Raw genomic sequence first — 20,915 nt, forward strand, 5'->3', positions numbered from 1 at the left:
CCTCTCTCACACACACACAAAGTAGTTTACGTGCCAAAAAGCATATGCCTCGTGTTAAAATAGTTGGAAAAGAGGACCTAGTAGAAGACTGTGTGGCCCGACGAGAGAGCTGAACCTCCTCCTTGACGTCACTCAGTGAGTGCCGACATACAAGCGACAAGACATGTGATGTGGCCTAAAATGACTTTGGCCTAACTAATCTAGTACACAAGTACCCCTGAATGCTAACTAACTAACTAAACAGCCTAAGAAAAATAATTAGGTAAATAGTGCAAGAATAGAAAATATGATGGGAGTCAACGAGACGTTTGTTATTCAGCACAAGCAAAGGAAGTCAGTGAGTTAACCTGATTTGAGATTTTCTAACGAGACACAGCACTCAAAAAATCCTCCATAGAAATGCATGAGGTTTAGTCAAAGTACATACTCTTGTTAGTGACACATTGCCGACTGAATAGGCCCTATCAAAGTCCTTTTAGGCTAAATGCCCATTGAAGAATTGCAAAATGTTAACTTGAAGCTTGGAGAAAGCATGTTGGATGTATGCATTCTTGTTTAAAATTCCTGCGGTAACTTAAACTGTCATAATCTTTGATAGATTGTATGCATAGACTACTATAATTCTACAGTTGTCTTGTCACTGTGAGCTCGACAGTAACTGTGAAAATGAATCGTATAGGACTCCCATGGATTTGGCTTTGTTGATTGTAGCCTATACCAGTACTTGATAGACACATACAAGTAGGCCTACACCCTGCATGACATTGGTCAGCATGTGTATGATTTTATTTTTGTGGTGAAAGACATATTTTCTGCATTGTGTAAAACAAACTGCACAGCATTGTACAACACACATATATATATATATATATAGGAAGCATATGACATCATATGGAATAGGAAATAATAATTGACAGGGTGAGCAAAAATCATTTCTTTTTTATTATTATTGAAATGATCAGGTGTGTCCTTTAAACTGCTTTCTTCAAATAATCCTCCATTTTCTGTTCTTTAAATAAAGAACTTTCCAAGCAACCATAAACTTAATCAGTATATGACTCAGGGACAATCCAGCATTGGGTTTAATGATAATAGGCAAAAAACAATCTTTCATTAAGTACATTTCCTTCCCTAAAAGCGCATCATAAAACAGTCTTTCATTAAGTAAATTTCCTCACTAAAAGCGCATCATAAAACAGGTGAAAGAACCATCCGGTAATCAAGGCCCGGCAGATCGTGGCGTCCCCCGACAACTGGAGCAGAACAGTTCCCCATCGCCTCCAGGGAGTCAGGACGGACATCTGGGGAACACTAATGCATGGCCAGGCAAAGCCACTGCATTATGTACACACACACACACACATGCATGCATACACACACACACACACACACACACACACAAGAACACAGGGACACACAGACACACACAAGCAGACAGACACAAACATTGAGTCAGAATCTGACAATGCTTAGTACGGAATGGAATGTCTTAAAAGTCCAGTATGTAGGAAATAATGGAAAATAAATAGTAACCATTCCAAAAATGATCACCTATTGTCAGAGAGTAAGGAAACACGATGAATTGAAGTAATGGCTTATTTGAGAACATTACTATAACCCGTAAAACCCATTAAAAAAATGAGTTACGGGGCGGAATCTCTTGGAATTTTTTTCGTTTATGTTTTGAACGATTAATTCAAGTATAGCGTATTAATAATGGGCTGGAGTCCTCCTAATTGTGTTGCCAAATTAGCAAAGGCCAACTGTCAACTTGCTGTCAGTTGTAGTTATGAACGCCTACGAGAGGCAGGCAAATTTCCAAAATTAAAACAAGAAACAAATTAAGTGGACATCGGAGGAGCTTCCTGAGATGGCGTCGTCTTCGTCAAACGAAGAATATAAAGTCTGACGCATAAAGTCTGAGCTGGCCATATTTCTCCACAACAGGTAGCCTAGGCTAAACTTCATCTGCATTGCTAACTTCAGCTAAATATGTTACGTTGGTTAGAGAGGTTGTTTTCACTGTTTCCGTAATGTGTAGCTGGGTCATGGTTGGAGAAACGTTAAAGCAGCTGCAGGTCAACTTATTAGCTAAGTCTTCATTACATCTGGCAACCCAGAAGAGGCTCGCGTCTGGTAGTCTTGAGAATGTTCACCGGTGTTTTGATTTTGGCCTGCAGAACGTTCGGTAACAATCCTACAAATCGCTCCTTTAAAATGTTGCCCTGAACCAGGGCGCTGGAACATCACTGTACCTGAAACATGTCCAGCTCAATTTTCCCTGAGCTCTTCTTATCGAGAGTCTTGAACATTTCTGGGGAAGTGAGAAGAAAAAAAACACTTATAGGCCGAGAGAAAAGAGTGTGTGTGTGTGTGTGTGTGTGTGAAGTTGCTGCTGGAGCTCAACAATAAATAATGACCCCCCCCCCCCCCATAAATGCATTGAATGATAGAGGGGAAAAGAGTGTGTGTGTGTGTGTGTATTAAGTTGATCTGGACCACACCCAGGTACAGTGTGTGTGGGTGTGTGTGAGAGATGCGTGTGTGTATGTGGTGAAAGCAGACTCACTGAAGAGCATCTCCAGACGTATGAGGCAGCCCATGAAGCAGTCGAAGTCGATGGCGAACTGAGCATTGGCATAGTGCTGCACGATCACCTGCAGCACCTCACTGTTCAGTTTGAACCCTGAGACACACAGGCACACAGCCAAGGCCCATTATTATGAGTGTGTGTGTGTGTGTGTGTGTGTGTGTGTGCGACAGAGAGAGAGAGTTTGTGTGTGGGTGTGTGTGTGTGGGTGTGTGCATAAGTGGTCAAATCTACCACAGGATTCACAATGTACTAACAGAAACATAACTAGTCCATGTGTTTGAAACCCTCATGAGAATATGAATGCTGATAAGAGAGATAAGAGATACCTATAACAGATGGGCCTACAATCCATGGGAACCCTATTTGGTTGTTAAGTCTGACGTCACAAAGCTTTTTCGTTCAAAAAATGTTTATTAGCGCAGCCAGCCTGTTTATACAGCCTGTGAACCTTGTAACTATCACTTTTGTTAGTGAGGGTTAAAAAAAAACCTTACTTAACTCTAACAGAGTAATTATTGTAGCTGTGCAGCCGGATGGTATAATCAATGTAACAACATCCAGGCCTCCGTGAAAAATAGAATTTTGTTAGGTTGAGGGAGCAAGTGAGCAGCAGAATTGCAATTGTCTTATCGGCTGCTCTGAATAGCAGAAAAAAAAGGGTCAATTTTTTTTTTTTGTCAAAGTTTATTTTATGGGGAAAACTAGCAGCTCTGGGACCAGTTGGACCAAGAGAGGGAATTATCGGCACATTTATGCATCACAACTTCACTGAGATTGTTGTGGGAGTCTAGCGATAGGTCTTCTACTCACTTTACTCCTCCTCTACTCACTTTAACTCATTTACATTATGTGTGTGTGTGTGTGTGTCTGTGAGTGTGAGAGTGTGTGTTTGAGTGTGTGTGTGTGTATATGTGTGTGTGTGTGTGTCTGGGTGTGTGTGTGTGTGAGTGTGTGTGTCTGGGTGTGTGTGTGTATATGTGTGTGTGTGTGTGTGTGTGAGTGTGTGTATGTGTGCGTGCGTGCGTGTGTGTGTGTGTCTGGGTGTGTGTGAGTGTGTGTGTGTGTGTGTGCGTGTGTGTGTGTGTCTGGGTGTGTGTGTGTGTGAGTGTGTGTGTCTGGGTGTGTGTGTGTGTGAGTGTGTGTGTGTGTGTGTGTGTGCGGTCTGCAGCAGCACCTGCTTCAGTCAGAGCTCCTCTCAGCTCATGACTACTGATGGTGCCAGAGTTATCTTTGTCGTGGCTCTGGAAAATATCCTGCAGGAAGAGATCAAGACACATTTATTGCTCCCTCTCTCTCTCTCTCTCTCAGACACACACACACAGACACACACAGACACACACAATCCTTACCAAGTACTTCTGAGTCTTTACCCAGAGAGCATGAAACTCTGTCAGGCTCAGTTTGGTGGTCCCATCTCTCTGAGTGCTGTTAAGGAGCTATGGTGATGGTGATGATGATGATGGTGATGATGATGATGATCATGACCGCCCAAAAAGGTCATTGTGATGTGTCTGAACCGATAACAGAGGATCTTCTGCCTTGTGACAGTAAAAATAATTCAATCTGGCTCAGACAATATACCTAAGGCCTCATTTGAGCCCTGTTGTAGGGTCCTGCCTGCTTTTGGTTCAACAACCATAACCGTAACTTCAATATGTCCCTATCTTTTGGTTCTGCAAACCAATAGGTTCCTGTTTTTTGGTTCCACAACCCTATAACCCTAACTCTAATATGTTCCTGTTTTTTGGTTCAACAACATAAACCTAACTTAAATATTCCCCTGTCTTTTGCATTAAGGCATAAAGGTCCATGAGTGAGGTTGGCCATGTTTTGCTCTGCCACTAGCCAAATGTGTTTGTGTTGTACAGGCAGGCGTCTATGTGTTAGGGGTGATAGCTAAGTGGTTTTAAGAGGCGTGACTATAGCCTGAAAAGTTGTGGGCTCAATTCCTGGCTTCCACCGTTTTTGCCTTTGAGGAGGACACTTCACCCCAAGTTGCTCTGGGGACAATGTAACAATGCCCTTGTAATATAATTGGCATTTGTAAGTCGCTAACACACAGTCAAGACCATCAGGACTAAGCTCTGGACTTGGGCCGACAGAGCCTTCTCAGCTGCTGCACCCATTAAACAGTCAATGACCTTACCATCCTTCTAACAGGCCCTCAAAACTCACCTCACCTGTTAACTCATTGAATGCCAAGCTGTTTTCGGAAGCTTTGTCCTAGAATGCCAGCAATCTAGACCATTGTTGATGATTTTTGTACAGCCAGCAGACAGCATATTCTGTGTTATAGCTATGAACACATACAATGGCTCGTTTAAAAGGTGAGACTTTAAGCTCTCAGTGGGTGCAAACCGTGTATTTCTACACGCCTCTGTTCCTGAGAAATCCCAAGCTAAACAGTGGCTAGTTTTCATCAAAATAGCTGTTTTTTTTTCTAGAAATGGAGATAAAGTGTTGCCTGTAAACTTTCCGGGAAGTGATCAGCGAGACCTGGCGAGACTGCCACCTAGTGATAGACCCACGAAAATGGCCTGGTTTTGACCTGACGTGCATGAGTCACTGATTCGACCCAAAGCGGCAACCGAGTTATGATAAAATGTCCAGATAAAATGTCCAGATTGTGCGTTTTCATGAGTTTTGCGATCGTCATATATTCCATTCATCACAGAGTTCCCAAAATCACATATAAGGTGTGTTAGAGTGTCTAGTTTCGTAATTAAAAAAAAAAACTAAAAACGTAATATTACGTTTTTGGCACTCAATGAGTTAATAGACTTTCCCTTTTCATTGCCCACCTCTCAAGCTTTGCCTCTGCTTTGTCCATGCACTTGTTTTTTTCTTTTGTCTATTATGTAACCGTGTCTGTTTGTTGTACTGTAAAGCGTCTTTGGATGTCTGGAAAAGTGCTATAAAAATAAATGTATTATTATTATTATTATTATTATTATTATTATTATTATTATTATAAGTGAGGAAAGGATAATGTGTTCATTAATGAGTTAATTAGTTAATGTGTTAATTAATAAGTTAATTAGTTAATAAAGTCCCATGACTTGAATAAAAGTTAGGCCTATTAACAATTAATTGATACACTTTTAGAATACTTGAGCACTGATGCTGTCAGCCAAACTCGAAACAACTCCAAAACAACCACCAGTGGACAAAAAAGGTATTACATGTGTACTATTAAAACTCGCCATAGAGAATGAACAGGGGAAGTTAAGGAGGTTATAGTTTCGACGGTTAGACGGTGTCGTACTCCTGCGCGAGCCGGATGCTATATACCACGGACATCTTTTGGGGGACCACCCAAAATAAGGTGGTGGGCCGTATCCGGCCCATGGGCGGTAGTTTGGGGACCACTGTGTTAATTAATACGTTAATTAGTTAATGTGTTCATTCATAAGTGAGGAAAGGATACATCCAGCAGACTGATGATGTGGCGACAGGTCTCCAGAGCAAAACCATCAGTCTTCACATCAGTTCCTGAAGAGAGAGAGAGAGAGAGAGAGAGAGTTAACATGTCCAACTGAACTGAGATACATGCCAAAACAGGTATCTTCACTGTGCATTAAATGTCATCTTACGTTTAGAGATGACTTTGTTTAATATCTGCTGAAGTTCAAATGCAGAGATCTCCGAGTCCTATTGGAATAAAACAGAAAGGTCATGACCTCACCACCGTACTGTAATAATAAAATCGTCTTTGAGTGTGATGCAGAAATCTGATGGACGTACGTTCCCAGCGATCTTAAGGAACAGCTGTTTGAAGTGTGGGTCCACATCCGCAATCTCAGGCTGGGAAAAAAAAGTACATTTTGTCAAGGAGACTTGAACATTTCATCATTCCATGTGTACTTGATGTACTTGGGTGGTTGAGTGGAGGGTTCGGGGGGGAGTACCTCTTCAACCTCAACATCGATGTCTTCTTCCATTGGACTGAAAAACATAAAGGTATATATCAATATAATAAATATTACAAACCTACGTTGTATAGAATCTCTCTTGTACTGTATGTTGTACCGTACGTTTTTATATTTCATTAACATGATCTCCCTTGTGCATTCATAAGAATTGCAAAATTTGCAATTATTCTCGAGGTCCACAGGTAAAGAAAGTAAAACAAATACATGAATAAGTATTTACATAATTATGGCTGCCAAGCAATTCAAAATATTCATCTAATTATGATTTTTTTATACACGCTACCCCTTCACCTTTGACCCTTTTGACCTCTGCACCCACCTGGTGGCGGCGTGCTTCTCGGAGAAGACGCGCAGCACAAAGCTGCCCTTCTTGTGTGGGTCAAAGGTCGACGGGATGATCACGTAGTCGCCGGGCGGGAGCTTGAAGCGGTCGCACATCTCCCGCAGGTTGGAGAAGGTGTGGCTCATGGCCACAGCCCGTTGCCGTAGCAACACGTCCGGGCCCAGGTGGATGTTGGAACGACCCTTATACTGACAGAGGGGAAGGGAAAAGCACTGTCCAGTTGAAATGATCTGACTGTGCCATGCTAATGTTGTGTGTTGTTGTTGTTTTTGTTTTTGTTGTTGTTTGTGTGCATGTATCTGGTAGTCTCATTTTACCATGTATGGTACATGTCCTAATTGTAAATTCTATACTCACTGTCACTTTGCCATCATGGGGGTTTGATTTTAAAGGGGAAAATAATGTAAACTATATTTTAGCCAAAGGCTGCAATGTGAAAAGGGTCGAGGGATTGCTTCTGAATGCTCTATATGTGGATGTATGCACATGAATGTTGAGTGTGTGAAGTAAGAGGTCTACAAAGAGGAAGCACCAGTCAGTGAGTGGGCAAAAATAACACAGCTGATCTCACCTCATCAGGAACCTGCAAATCAAAACAAGCAACAACAAAGAATAATTAGAAGACACAACAACATACACCAAATAGATTCAGCATATTAAATTCACTCACACACACACACACACACACATACACACACACACACACACACACACACACACACACACGACCAGTCGAGAAGAAGTTCAATGCATTACAGTAAATTCACTGTAGATTTCCGACACCCATGCACACATGTGCACACACCTGGTAAATGGCGAAGCCGATGGTGTTGAGGTCGCGTCCGAACATCTTCTCGCGGCGCGTGTCCTTCTGCATGAGGCCCACCAGGAAGGTGCAGCCGTCTTCCCCATCGTGGGGGTCGTCGTCCTCCTCCTCCAGACGGATGGAGAACTGGGGGTTGGAGCAGAACGTGGCTGAAGGGCAGAGAGGGGTGGGGGGGGGGGGGGTGGGGGGGGGGGGGGGGGGGGCAGAAATGGGGGTGGGGGGGTAGAGAGGGTGTTTAAAAGAGCTATATTTCCATTCAAACACATAGAGATACAAGCTAAGTTGACTCACTCACACACACACTCTCACATGTATTAATTTAGCAGATGCTTTATGTCAATTATATTACAAGGCCATCGTTACATTGTCACCAGGGCAACTCGGGTGTTCATGGGCACAACCAGGTGACACCTAGTCCGGAAGAGCAGACCCAGTCCGAAAGACTCGGGGTCTGGCCCAACTCGAGGGGCGACACCGAGCATGAAAATATCACTGCACGTAATAACACTACGACCAATGTATACTGACCGATTCCGGACATTGACACAACTGGATAACATTACGACAAATGTTTCTGGATTTCGACGTTGCATCGCTGTTGTCATCTGTTTAACTTGCCTCTGGCCATGAAACCGAGTTGCACCAATCACATCAGTGCCTCTGGCCCGACTATATCATAATACACCAGCTCGGTTTCATGGTCATAGGTAATGAGCATCAAACACATGCACATACACACACACACACCAGAGTCACTCGCTGAGCAAACCCAAATTTAGCTCTCGCAAGAACTCTGGATTTACAGGGTAGATGAAACCGGGAAATGAACCCACCACTTGTCTGGCTTCTGCAGACCCAACCCCCCCCCCCCACACACACACACACACACACACACACACACACACACCACGCACACACACACACGCACACACACACACACACCACGCACGCACACACACACACACACACACACACACACACACACACACGCGCACACACACACCTGCATTGTTCCTGCATCCTCCAGCGGTGGAGCCCACTCTCCATGTGCCGTCGTACTGGTAGTGGTTCCAGCGCCGCACTTCGTCACTGGTCAGAGCGTCGGGCGTCAGGTTACAGATCTCCAGACGAGTGAACTGACGGATGAAGTCAGTGTAGGCCATCCTGTGGGAGAGAGAGAGACAGAAGAGAGAGATAAAGAGAAATGGTGAGAAAGAGGGAGAGAGAGAATGGGGGGAAAGATAAAAAGACATGGTGAGAAAGATAGAGAGAAAAAGAGACAGAGATCGTGAGAACTTTGGCTTAGATATCAGGAGAACGGATACACAACATCCACACAGAATTTTACTCCTCTCTCTCTCTCCATCTCTCTCTATCTCTCTCCCTCCATCTCTCTCTCTCTCTCCATCTCTATCTCCATCTCTCTCTCTCTTTATCTCTCTCTCTCCCTCCATCTCTCTCTCTCTCCATCTCTCTCTATCTCTCTCTCTCCCTCCATCTCTCTCTCTCTCTGGTCCTTACCAGAACTCCCCGTCTTCAGCGCAGTGGTCCAGCTTGCTCTTCTCCTCCGGTCTCACACTGTCCCATTCACTTGAGCTGTGGACAAACAGAAGGGTTACAGCGTTACAAAAAACAACATATATCCTTGAAAGACTACACATGTCATGGGGCCAAAAATATAAACCTGTCATCATAGTGGACTTCCAGCCACCAATAACCATGACAGCTAACCAACCATACTACCAGTGAACAACTGAGCTCACAACCAGCACTAACCAGTGAACAGTTAACAATCTGCACTAACCAGCGAACAGCTAGCCATCCACAGTAACCGGTAAACAGCTAGCCCTATACCAGTTCCCACCAATTTTCACTGACACAATTTCAAATCCTCTCCATGACTTGGAGAGAAGGAAAGACGCCGGTGCAGCTCAGATGTCTTCTTAATTTTATTCTTTAGTAAAAGGTGCAGAACATTATTAATGTTTCGATGTAGTCACATCTTAATCAGTGTCCTCTCCATGACTTCTCAATGACATTTAATTAAATTTCCATAACTTTTCACAGCCCACGTGTACCAAATTGCTTAATGTAAACCACAGGTTGGGTTATGAAAAGTTACAAGATTGGATAAAATGTGTTTTCTCTCCCACCATTATATAAAGAGCTAAAGTTCTGTGAGTTGATGTATGCTGACAAAATGTGATATCATGACTTTTCCGAAACTTTCAACGAATTCATTGAATTCCATGACTTTTCCAGGTTTTACATGACCGTAGGAGCTAACCATAAACATCTGCACTAGCAGTGAATGAACCATAACCGTACTGAGTAATCAGTGAACTGTTAAATTATGACCATCTGCAATAGCAGTGAGCAGCTAACCATAAACATCCATACTAACCAGTGAAAAGCTAATCGTCTGCAGTAAACACTGAACAGCTAAACATCATCAGGACAGTGAACAGCTAGTTGTAACCACCCACAGTGAACAGTGAGCAGGTAGTTAACAGTGAACAGCTAAACATCCACAGTAACCATTATCAGAGAATGTCATTAATGAACAGCCATCCTCGGTTAGCAGTTTACAGCTAGCTATGGTTTAATATATGCTACTGTCTACTGTAAAACCAGAGGTAGGAAAGTCCATCCTCAGAAAGTAAAATCATGTATCGGTTCTATGTTCACTTAACGCAGACCGTGGTAAAGTTGGTTTTATATAGGACGTTGGATATTCGACACATTCGAAAAATCTATTTAGCACTGACTACGAGGGTCGAGTTTGTGTCAAACCAACTTTAATGTGTTTAAACAAGGCCTGCCTATATTACACAAAGCTTCTTTTGTCCAAAAACCCATGTTTTGATTTTATGAATTTTTTATGCTGATAAAAGATTTCAATCTATTATGCGGCTTCACCTTTTGACTTACCCATACTAAAACACATCTCCTGAACTCACCTTACTGCCCTTTCTAATACACAGAATAAGCTTCTTTTTCCCTAAAACCCACTCTTTGATTTTATACAATTTTTAATGTTAAATGTTTCAAATCTATTATGCGGCTTGCCCTTTTGACCTACCCATGTCAATACACATCTGGTGAACTCGGATTACTGCTCTATATAGTACACAAAGCTTCTTTTTCCCAAAAACTCATTCTTTGATTTTATAAATATTTTTTAATGTAAAAAAATGCTATAAATGCTTTAAATCTATTATGCGGCTTGACCTTTTGACCAACCCATGTCAAAACACATCTGTTGCACTCAGCTAACTGCCCTTCATAGTGCACAACGCTTCTTTTTTCCAGAAACCCACTCTTTGATTTTATATAAATTTTTTACTTTATAAAAATGCTATACATCTATTATGCGAATTGCCCTTTTGACCTACCCATGTTAAAACACATCTATTGCACTCAGGTAACTGCCCTACACAGTACACAAAGCTTATTTTTTCCAAAAACTCCCTCTTTGATTTTGTATATTTTTTTTTTACTGTAATTTTTTTTTATACATCTATTATGTGCCATCCCCTTTTGACCCACCCATCTCAAAACACATCTGCTGCACTCATCTAACTGCCCTATATAGTACACAAAGCTTCTTTTTTCCGAAAACTCCCTCTTTGATTTTATATACATTTTTTTACAGTAAAAAAATTATATAAAATCAAAGAGGGAGTTTTTGGAAAAAAAGAAGCTTTGTGTATTATGAAGGGCAGTTAGCTGAGTGCAACAGATGTGTTTTGACATGGGTAGGTCAAAAGGTCAAGCCGCATAATAGATTTATAGCATTTTTTGAATAGTAAAAAATTAATATAAAATCAAAGAGTAAGTTTTTGGACAAAATAAGCTTTGTGCATTATGTAGGGCAGTTAGCTGAGTGCAGCAGATGTGTTTTGACATGGGTAGGTCAAAAGGTCAAGCCGCATAATAAATTTATAGCATTTTTGAATAGTAAAAAATTAATATGAAATCAAAGAGTATGTTTTTGGACAAAATAAGCTTTGTGTATTATGTAGGGCAGTTGAGTGCATCAGATGGGTTTTGACATGGGTAGGTCAAAAGGTCAATTCGCATAATAGATTTATAGCATTTTTATAAAGTAAAAAATGAATATAAAATCAAAGAGTGAGTTTCTGGAAAAAAGAAGCGTTGTGCACTATGAAGGGCAGTTAGCTGAGTGCAACAGATGTGTTTTGACATGGGTAGGTCAAAAGGTCAAGCCGCATAATAGATTTAAAGTATTTATAGCATTTTTTTTACATTAAAAAATATTTATAAAATCAAAGATTGGGTTTTTGGGAAAAAGAAGCTTTGTGCACTATATAGAGCAGTAATCCGAGTTCACCAGATGTGTTTTGACATGGGTAGGTCAAAAGGGCAAACCGCATAATAGATTTGAAACATTTAACATTAAAATCAAAGAGTAGGTTTTAGGGAAAAAGAAGCTTTGTGTACTAGAAAGGGCAGTAAGGCGAGTTCAGGAGATGTTTTTTAGCATGGGTAAGTCAAAAGGTGAAGCCGCATAATAGATTGAAATCTTTTATCAGCATAAAAAATTCATAAAATCAAAACATGGGTTTTTGGACAAAAGAAGCTTTGTGTAATATAGGCAGGCCTTGTTTAAACACATAAAGTTGGTTTGACACAAACTCGACCCTCGTAGTCAGTGCTAAATAGATTTTTCGAATGTGTCGAATATCCAACGTCCAATATAAAACCAACTTTACCATGCTTTAACGCAGGTGATTCTCACCAGTTAGCTGACTTACCTGGCTGAAGGGTTGTGCTATAATTAATCAGCTGGTTTAAGTGAATGGTTGGCACAGATAATGTAGCAGGTCTTTTACTTTCTGAAGCTGGACTTTTCTTCTCTGTGTAAAACTAGTGAACAGCTCACTTGTCACTCCAGGCCCCACTCCACTCCACCTGCCCCCAGGGGTTCCTGATCCGCACCAGCTCAACGGGCCTCCCGTACATGTGCACCTTTAGGACAAACAGAACAAAAACTCACTGAGAAACGAATTATGGTTTTACATAGCCATTTCTCTCATTGGTAGCCTTTATAGCATGGTCATTTTAGCATATTCAAGAAGTAAAAAGTGGATATTAATGTTTATATATTGTTATGTTATGATATTTTTTGTTATGTTGTTATGTTATGTTATGTTATGTTATTTTTTGTTATGTTATGTCATTTTGTGTTACGTTATGTTATGTTATGTTATGTTATGTTATGTTATGTTATTTCTATATACCTTTTATATTATGTGTTTCTAACATATTTAAAAAATATATTTCTATCTGGGCTATAGCTCGCCCCATAACCAAAACAGAAGGGTTTCTGCCCACAGGTTAGTGTGACATATTTCTATAATGTATACTAGTATTTTTATAACATTTTTCTAAAATTGTTCTATAATATATATTTCCATATACTGACTAGGCCTTTACCTCTATGCTGCTGTATTCTAACCCAGCCAGTACCGTCAAACCCACTGATGGCAAAAAAATGTTGGGAAATGAATGTACTAATTATTTGGCTTCATTGAATTCAACATGGAATTTTAGAACCTTACATTGTTGCGGAACACAATTTTTTGTTAGAATGTTCAAAACGCCCCTGCTGTTCTATGACCAGACAGTATGGTCTCTGACCACAGGCCCAGTGCTATACCTCCTCAGCAGCAGTGACCGAGTAGGCGTGACCCTTCACCAGGTTCATCGCGGTCTTTGCCTCCGTGTCATACACATTGGAGATCTGTAATATAAAAAAGACACACAGGGTCACACACACACACACACACACACACAAAGACATGCACATACACACACACACACACACACACACACATACACACACACACACACACACACACACACACACACAAACACATGCACATACACACGCACACACACACACACACACTGAGGCCGAAAGACTTTGTCATGAGTTTGTCGTGTGTCTGTCTGTGTGATGAGTATCTCTGTCTGTGTGTCTGTCTTGTGTCTGTCTAAGCATTCATGTATGTGGGTCGTATTTACCTAGCCTGTCTGTTTCACTGTCTGTTTGTGTGTCATGTCTGTCAACCTGTCTGTCTGTGTGAGTCGTGTCTGTTTTCGTTGACTGTCTGTCTGTCTGTGTGTGTCGTGTCTGTCTCCCTTGTGTGTCTGTGTGCAGTATGCGTCTGTCTGTCCGTCGTCTCTCACATCTATGGAGCATCCGAGCAGGGAGCCGAGTCCGAGGGCCCTCTTCATGAGCTTGTAGAGGTGTGGTGGAGCCCTGGCCAGGTCGTACGCCTCGGCGATGCCCCCGGTGAAGTCCTCGAAACCCTCGATAGTGCTGCCGCCTGTGAGGGACTCATAGCAGCCGTTCACCCTGCGGATGCACACACACACACACAGATGTACACACGCTGTTACGGACTGAACCTCAATCAGCCAAAGGGCTCGAGTCTAGGGGTTTTTAATACAAAAATAGAGTTTACAATAACTAAGAATAAATAATTGTCAGTTTAAGGTCCGAGTTAATGGCGTCCGTGAGAAGCAGGGACCATGCAGCTCAGTCGGCTAGAGCAGGAACAAAGGCGTGGGTTGGACCATCTAGCTCAGGCATGCGCGCAAGCATCCTCTTCACCTGTGCACAGGTATGTTTTATTAACCTGACCCTAGCCAGATGAATTTCGTTCCGCTTAGCTCCGCCTAGCTTCACTCACATCCATCTGGGACCTCTTCCATTGAGAGTGATTTCTGCAACCGATTTTATGGTACAGCCAATCAGGACGCAGGGCGGGAGTTTTATAGATGTGACATAGCGTAGAAGCGACTGTGAGACTGTTATTAGCGTCATGGGTTGGCTTCGATGTGAGTGGTTGAAGTAGCACGTCAATAGATGACGGACAAGTGGCTTATTCAATCATATGCAAGCATTTTTTGATTAGGCCCAGCCTTCTGAAGCAACACTTCAATGGATCGGTTCCAGATGGATGAGTGGAGCTAGGCGGAACGAAATTCATCTGGCTAGGGTTAGGTTAATGTTTTATATGCCCACAGCCAGATCTCAGGACATGGGTAGGCCTAGAGATAATTAGCAGGGGCACGCTCTGAACGGAGTCTGTGGCCATAGCTACCAACAGGGGGAGGCAAGCCGCAGTTACTATTGGGTGACCACCAAGTACAGGGGATGCGTAACACACGCACACTCACACACACACACAAACACACACACATGTACACACACACACTCACACACACACACACACCCACATGTACACACACACACACACACACACACTCATATGCACATACAAACACACACACACATGTACACACACACACACACACACACACACACACACGCACGCACGCACACACACACATACAGACAAAGACAGGCAAACACGCACACATTAAGTACTCATCCCCGATCTCAGGTGGTGTGGTTACAGGTTTATTCCCTAAACCACTTTTCAGCATGTTAATGTATGTGCCATGATGAATGAAATTAGATTTTAGAACATGATGTCCTGAGTGTTCTTCCTTGGCGTCAGCCGTTTACTTTAGAACAGAACATGCACAGAGTGATTGTGATGTCATAAAGATCCTTACTTGGCATAGGCCTTCTCCAGGAGGGCGCTCCAGAACTCAGAGCCCTCTGCTGAGTGCACAAACAACAGCTCTCCATCCCTCACCGGCAACCGGTCATCAATGACAACATCCACCCACTCACCATACTGCCAGAACTGTTCGGGGAAATAAATATCATCTACAAATTACCGGCACATTGTGAAAGCCTTCACACAATGTAGTTCAGCACATACTGTATATTGCTCCCACTGGCGGCCTCTATGTGTTTCCAGTCCTAAAACCCAATTGAACATTTGATTACAAGTCCCTCAATGCTACAGCTCCAGTGGTGCAATTGGTTAGCGCGCGGTACTCATAAGGCAGTACAGGCTGAGCAATGCCGAGGTTGTGGGTTCGAGCCTCACCTGGTGCACGTATCCTTTAAGTACAAAACACTGTACTTAAGTACATAGCACTGTCACTCCTGAGTCCCATGGTTCCAGGCTAGTGATCACACAGCGATTGACTCACTCTGGATGTGGTCATCCTGACTCATGTGACTCAACAGGACTAAAGACCGGACAACTCTGCTGACACAATGAGCTTCTTTTTTTTTTCATTTGGCTAGAGGACATTATGTGTTGAGCAATGCTGACATAGTGAGCTCAAACCCTCAGTTAAAACACATATTATTGGATTACAGTAATACTGCAGTTGTCTTGGGGCCTGTAGTCAGATGAAGATGTAGAATTCCAACTGCCAAGACTTGGTAATGAAACTTCTGTACCAACTAGTTTTTAATTTCATCACTTTATGTATTGTTGGAAAATTACAAATCCATGCCCATTCTATAGTCTATACGGTAAAACAAGAAAGCCCCTTAGTGTGGGCTTGAGTGGCGCGATCGGTTAGCGCGCGGTACTTATACGGCTTTACAGGAGAGAAGAAGGGTTCACTGGCTTGTTCTTCTTCTTCTTCAGTTAGTTTTCTTTGGCAGTTTGCAAACGTAGTGCATTACCACCACCATCTACTGGACTGAGGTGTAATGGCAAGTGTACCCTTTAGCCTCGTTCTGGCCACCGGGTGAATAAGGGGAATATAGTTTGAGATATTGGCTGGCTAGTACTCAGACTAAAAACAAAACCAAATGTGAGGACTTGGTAACAGAATATCTATACCCACTAGCCTTCACTTCATCTGCACAACATTTATAGATATAAAACTCTGTGGGATGGAGCTATTGACCGGCAACACAAAGGAACTGACCAGGAAGAAACCCTCTCCAGCATCAGCTGTCAACTGGGACTACAAAGCAACTGACCTGGAAGTGAAAGATGCCGGCGTAGTCGTCCTGGAAACTCTGCTCCTGAGGGACCACTCGTGCCAGGATGTCATTATCCAGCGTGAGGGAGGCGATCGCCGCCAGCAACCAGCAGTCACCTAGCAACATCAAAGAGCATTGATAAGCTTGACTCCAAATATTTCTGATAAGACAGACAACATGGGAAATTCCTTATAGGGCCCCAACACAACAAGGGTTTTTTTAACCATCTGGGTCCAAACCCTCTTCTCCAGACAGCTCAGTCCAATTCTCCTCATGATGTTTGCTTTGGATTATTGGCTGACCAGTCTTTACCAGTTGCCCAGCAACGAAATATAGATAATGAACAGTACCACTTCAAAGTGGTCAACCGTGTGTGTGTGTGTGTGTGTGTGTTGTGTTTTCTTGATATATTATCATGAGTCAAGAGGGGCGAACAGGCTCCACTCAGGATCAGGTTATAACAGTGAGATATCTGATACTGAAATGAAACACACACACACACACACACACACACACATACACACACACGCACACACACACACACACACACACACTTACTCATGGCTGACTGGGTGGGTGGAGTGGGGTGGACACACACATACAAAATCACACACACACACACACACACACACACACATACACACACACACACACACACGTTAATGATTGAGTGTGTGGTTGCCACACTCATTAACGAGCTACTCTATGTTTACCGACAGGGAGCACGAGCCAAACACTTAGGGTGTGAGTCATGTGTGTGTGTATATGTGTATGTGTGTGTGTGTGTGTGTGTGTGTGTGTGTATATATATGTGTGTGTGTGTGTGTGTGTGTGTGTGTGTGTGTGTATATATGTGTGTGTGTGTGTGTGTGTGTATGTATATGTGTGTCTGTGTGTGTGTGTGTGTGTGTGTGCGTGTGTGTATGTGTGTGTGTGTGTATGTGTGTGTGTGTATGTGTGTGTTTGTGTGTGTGTCTTTCAAACCGAAATGTAGAGAGGGAAAGTCATGTCAGTGTGAGAAAGAGTGTGTATTTGTGCATCTGCACCCATGTGAGCTCATGTATGTGAGTATGTATGCATGCTCGTGAATCTATGCGAGCGAGATATGGCATTAATATCTCAGTGGACTTACTGGGTGCGCTGCACTGTAGGTATGGGTGTTGAAAGTTTGCAAACAGTGACTCTCCTGTTAAGCTGGACACACCAAAAGTCTGTCTCCAACATAGTGACTGGACCAACGGTGTATTTATGGTCATTGTTTAGAAGCCACTGACTCTGATCTGACTCAAATTCTAAATGGGCAGACACCTGTTTGCACTGTGAACGTTTTCAATTCATCTCTGCAATGTGTGCAGGCCCAAAGAGGTCTTATCGCTTGGAAACCGCCATAGGAAGTTGCTGTTCGGGTAGGAATTGAAATTCGGAAGAAATACAGGAATTCGGAGATCTCTTTCTACAGATTGCTGTATGTGCATTCCCTCTATATTGTGTAGGAGTTATGTTTATACTTTGTTGCAAAAGACGCATATTTTGTTTATTATTGCACTTCTGTTGGGGGGGGGGGACCCAGAGAGCAAACTCCTTAGTGCTGTTTTAAAACAAATATTTCAAGCTGTATGAAGCATTTGGACTCTGAATACTGATTCAGGAACAGCTTCATGGATGAACAACAAGGTCTGCTTATTTGCAGCACAGTCAACATGAGTCCTAGCCTGGGTTTTGCATGCTGCCTTGCGCACGATTGTATTCACGCTGCTAGGCAGCCTGGATTCCATGGATTTTGTTTTCACCCTTAACGAAACCAATCACAGAACGGAGGGGGGACAGCAAGACGATGACGACACACCGAAGCCGTTATGAACTACGTACAGACACATTTGATAGACATTCGTAGTACCCAATAAACAGCTGTGGGCATTGGTAAACCACGTTTCAAATACGAGAAAATGAACATGTAGTTCCCAGACCCCATCTCAATGAGATGAGGCCTGACGTTAGCCATGCTACATGAGTCCTGTGGGGTGTGAACTCATTACTTATGAATGAGGAAGGATGAGGATGCGGTTCACACCTACAGGGACACATTGCCATCGGACACCCTGTAACACAGCGTAATGCACCGTATTATGTGATAACTCGGCAGAATGTTTTAAATGTTCACGTTATTTTGTAATAACACCCGCATGTTGTAATAAAGAGCCTGAATGCAATAAGTAATACAGACAGACTGTATCTATGCTTCTGTACATTCAAACACATCCTCACTTCTCCTCTTTGCTTCTTTGCTGACTTTTTCATGATGTAACAAATGGCAAGCAAAGCCCTGACACCTGTCACACACACACACACACACACACACACACACACACACACACACACACACACACACACACACACACACCCTGTCTCCAGCCAGGTCTACCTAAATGGAATTTAACACCTCTCCTGTATCTGAAAAGTGTAGGATGAAAAGTATAATACTATATAAAATGGCATGTATATGCATAGCAATTGAATGTGTAGGATGTGTGCATGTAATGTATAATATCGGCCTAATATGTAAGGGATAATGCCCGACGAGGTGTCCATTATCAGAAATAAATGGACGACGCGGAGGCGTGAACTGTCCGACGCGAAGTGGAGGAGTTGTTTCCGCGAAGTCCATTTATTTCTGATAATCAACGCATCGAAGGGCATTATCCCGTTTATACCATGGTCACTTACAATTAATACTAAATGAGTTTTAGAGCTAAAATTGTTTGTTTTTTCAGCTGTTTATCGCAACGCCGTTTAATGTTGATAAGTTGATTGTTGCCTTGGTTACCAACTAGCGTTTGAGCCAGCACAGTGATTTAGACTTGTCATCAGGCAATTCGAACAGAACATCTTTTTATAGGTGTAGTATATCACTTTTTAAACACCCTTTTCAACCTAGACCATGGTATAAGTGAGTGTAATGTATGATATTACATTACATTACATTTAGCAGACACTTCTTGACCAAAGTGACTTACATATGTCAGCTATATTACAAGGGATCACATTGTCCCCGGAGCAACTTGGGGTTAAGTGCCTTGCTCAAGGGCACAACGGTGGAAGCCGCAAATTGAACCAACAACTTTCAGGCTACTGCACGCTAGCCCAGCTCCTTAACCACTACACTACCACCGCCCCATCGATATCTGCCTATGAGTGAGTGTAATGTACGATATCTCTATGTGAGTGTAATGTATGATATCTATATGTGAGTGCAATGTATGATATCTGCCTAAAATGTGAGTGTAATGTATGATATATGCCTAGTATGTGAGTGTAATGTATGATATCCATATGTGAGTGTAATGTATGATATCTATATATGAGTGTAATGTATATCTGCCTATATGTGAGTGTAATGTATAATATCTATATGTGAGTGTAATGTATGATATCTATTTGTAAGTGTAATATATGTGAGTGTAATGTATGATATCTATATGTTAGTGTAATGTATGATATCTATATGTGAGTGTAATATATATCTCCCTATATGTGAGTATAAATATCTATATGTGAGTGTAATGTATATCTGCCTATATGTGAGTGTATGTATGATATGTGTGAGTGTAATGTATAATATCTATATGTGAGTGTAATGCATGATATCTATATGTGAGTGTAATGCATGATATCTATATGTGAGTGTAATGCATGATATCTATATGTGAGTGTAATGTATAATATCTATATGTGAGTGTAATGCATGATATCTGCCTACATGTGAGTGTAATGTATAATATCTATATGTGAGTGTAATGCATGATATCTATATGTGAGTGTAATGCATGATATCTACATGTGAGTGTAATGCATGATATCTACATATGAGTGTAATGCATGATATCTGCTTATATTTGAGTGTAATCCGTGATATATGTGAGTGAGACTCACCCAGGGCTCCCTGGCAGATGTCTGTCCTCCTGGCTCCTTCCACGATGAACTGGGGGTTTGTGCAGAACTCCTGTGGGAGAGGAATAGAGACACCTTCAACAAAAGAGTCAGACGGTGGAAATGACACACGCACACACACACACATACACGCACACACATATACACACACACACACTCACTCACGCACACACACACACACACACTCACGCACGCACACACACACACGCACACACACACACACACTCACGCACGCACACACGCGCACACACACACACACTCACTCACTCACGCACGCACGCATGCACACACACGCACACACACACACACTCACGCACACACACACACACACACACACTCACGCATGCACGCACGCACGCACGCACGCACGCACACAC

At 42.4% G+C, this 20,915-nt stretch overlaps 3 protein-coding genes across 28 annotated transcripts in view; all 3 read right to left on the reverse strand.

The window, feature by feature from the left end:
• Positions 1 to 20,915, reverse strand: part of LOC121719407 (NACHT, LRR and PYD domains-containing protein 3-like) — an 851,137-nt gene that overhangs the window by 666,616 nt on the left and 163,606 nt on the right. The window lies entirely within an intron of this gene.
• LOC121719377 (NACHT, LRR and PYD domains-containing protein 12-like) overlaps positions 1 to 20,915 on the reverse strand; it is a 732,803-nt gene that overhangs the window by 539,423 nt on the left and 172,465 nt on the right. The gene's annotated exons all lie outside the window — the stretch shown is intronic.
• capn8 (calpain 8) overlaps positions 921 to 20,915 on the reverse strand; it is a 22,277-nt gene continuing 2,282 nt past the window's right edge. The window contains exons 2-21 of the mRNA XM_042105063.1: positions 20,521 to 20,590; positions 16,588 to 16,706; positions 15,309 to 15,442; positions 13,911 to 14,079; positions 13,378 to 13,461; positions 12,601 to 12,686; positions 9,216 to 9,290; positions 8,698 to 8,858; positions 7,674 to 7,843; positions 7,440 to 7,451; positions 6,845 to 7,056; positions 6,502 to 6,538; positions 6,338 to 6,397; positions 6,187 to 6,244; positions 6,021 to 6,085; positions 3,943 to 4,011; positions 3,768 to 3,846; positions 2,570 to 2,686; positions 2,256 to 2,314; positions 921 to 1,335 (exon numbers count right to left, since the gene is read on the reverse strand). Of these exons, the coding sequence (XP_041960997.1) occupies positions 1,312 to 1,335; positions 2,256 to 2,314; positions 2,570 to 2,686; positions 3,768 to 3,846; positions 3,943 to 4,011; positions 6,021 to 6,085; positions 6,187 to 6,244; positions 6,338 to 6,397; positions 6,502 to 6,538; positions 6,845 to 7,056; positions 7,440 to 7,451; positions 7,674 to 7,843; positions 8,698 to 8,858; positions 9,216 to 9,290; positions 12,601 to 12,686; positions 13,378 to 13,461; positions 13,911 to 14,079; positions 15,309 to 15,442; positions 16,588 to 16,706; positions 20,521 to 20,590 (1,860 nt within the window). The 3' untranslated portion in view covers positions 921 to 1,311. The remainder of the gene's footprint in view (positions 1,336 to 2,255; positions 2,315 to 2,569; positions 2,687 to 3,767; positions 3,847 to 3,942; positions 4,012 to 6,020; positions 6,086 to 6,186; positions 6,245 to 6,337; positions 6,398 to 6,501; positions 6,539 to 6,844; positions 7,057 to 7,439; positions 7,452 to 7,673; positions 7,844 to 8,697; positions 8,859 to 9,215; positions 9,291 to 12,600; positions 12,687 to 13,377; positions 13,462 to 13,910; positions 14,080 to 15,308; positions 15,443 to 16,587; positions 16,707 to 20,520; positions 20,591 to 20,915) is intronic.

Source organism: Alosa sapidissima, chromosome 9 (genome assembly GCF_018492685.1).
Source record: "Alosa sapidissima isolate fAloSap1 chromosome 9, fAloSap1.pri, whole genome shotgun sequence".
Taxonomy (NCBI): Eukaryota; Metazoa; Chordata; class Actinopteri; order Clupeiformes; family Clupeidae; genus Alosa; species Alosa sapidissima.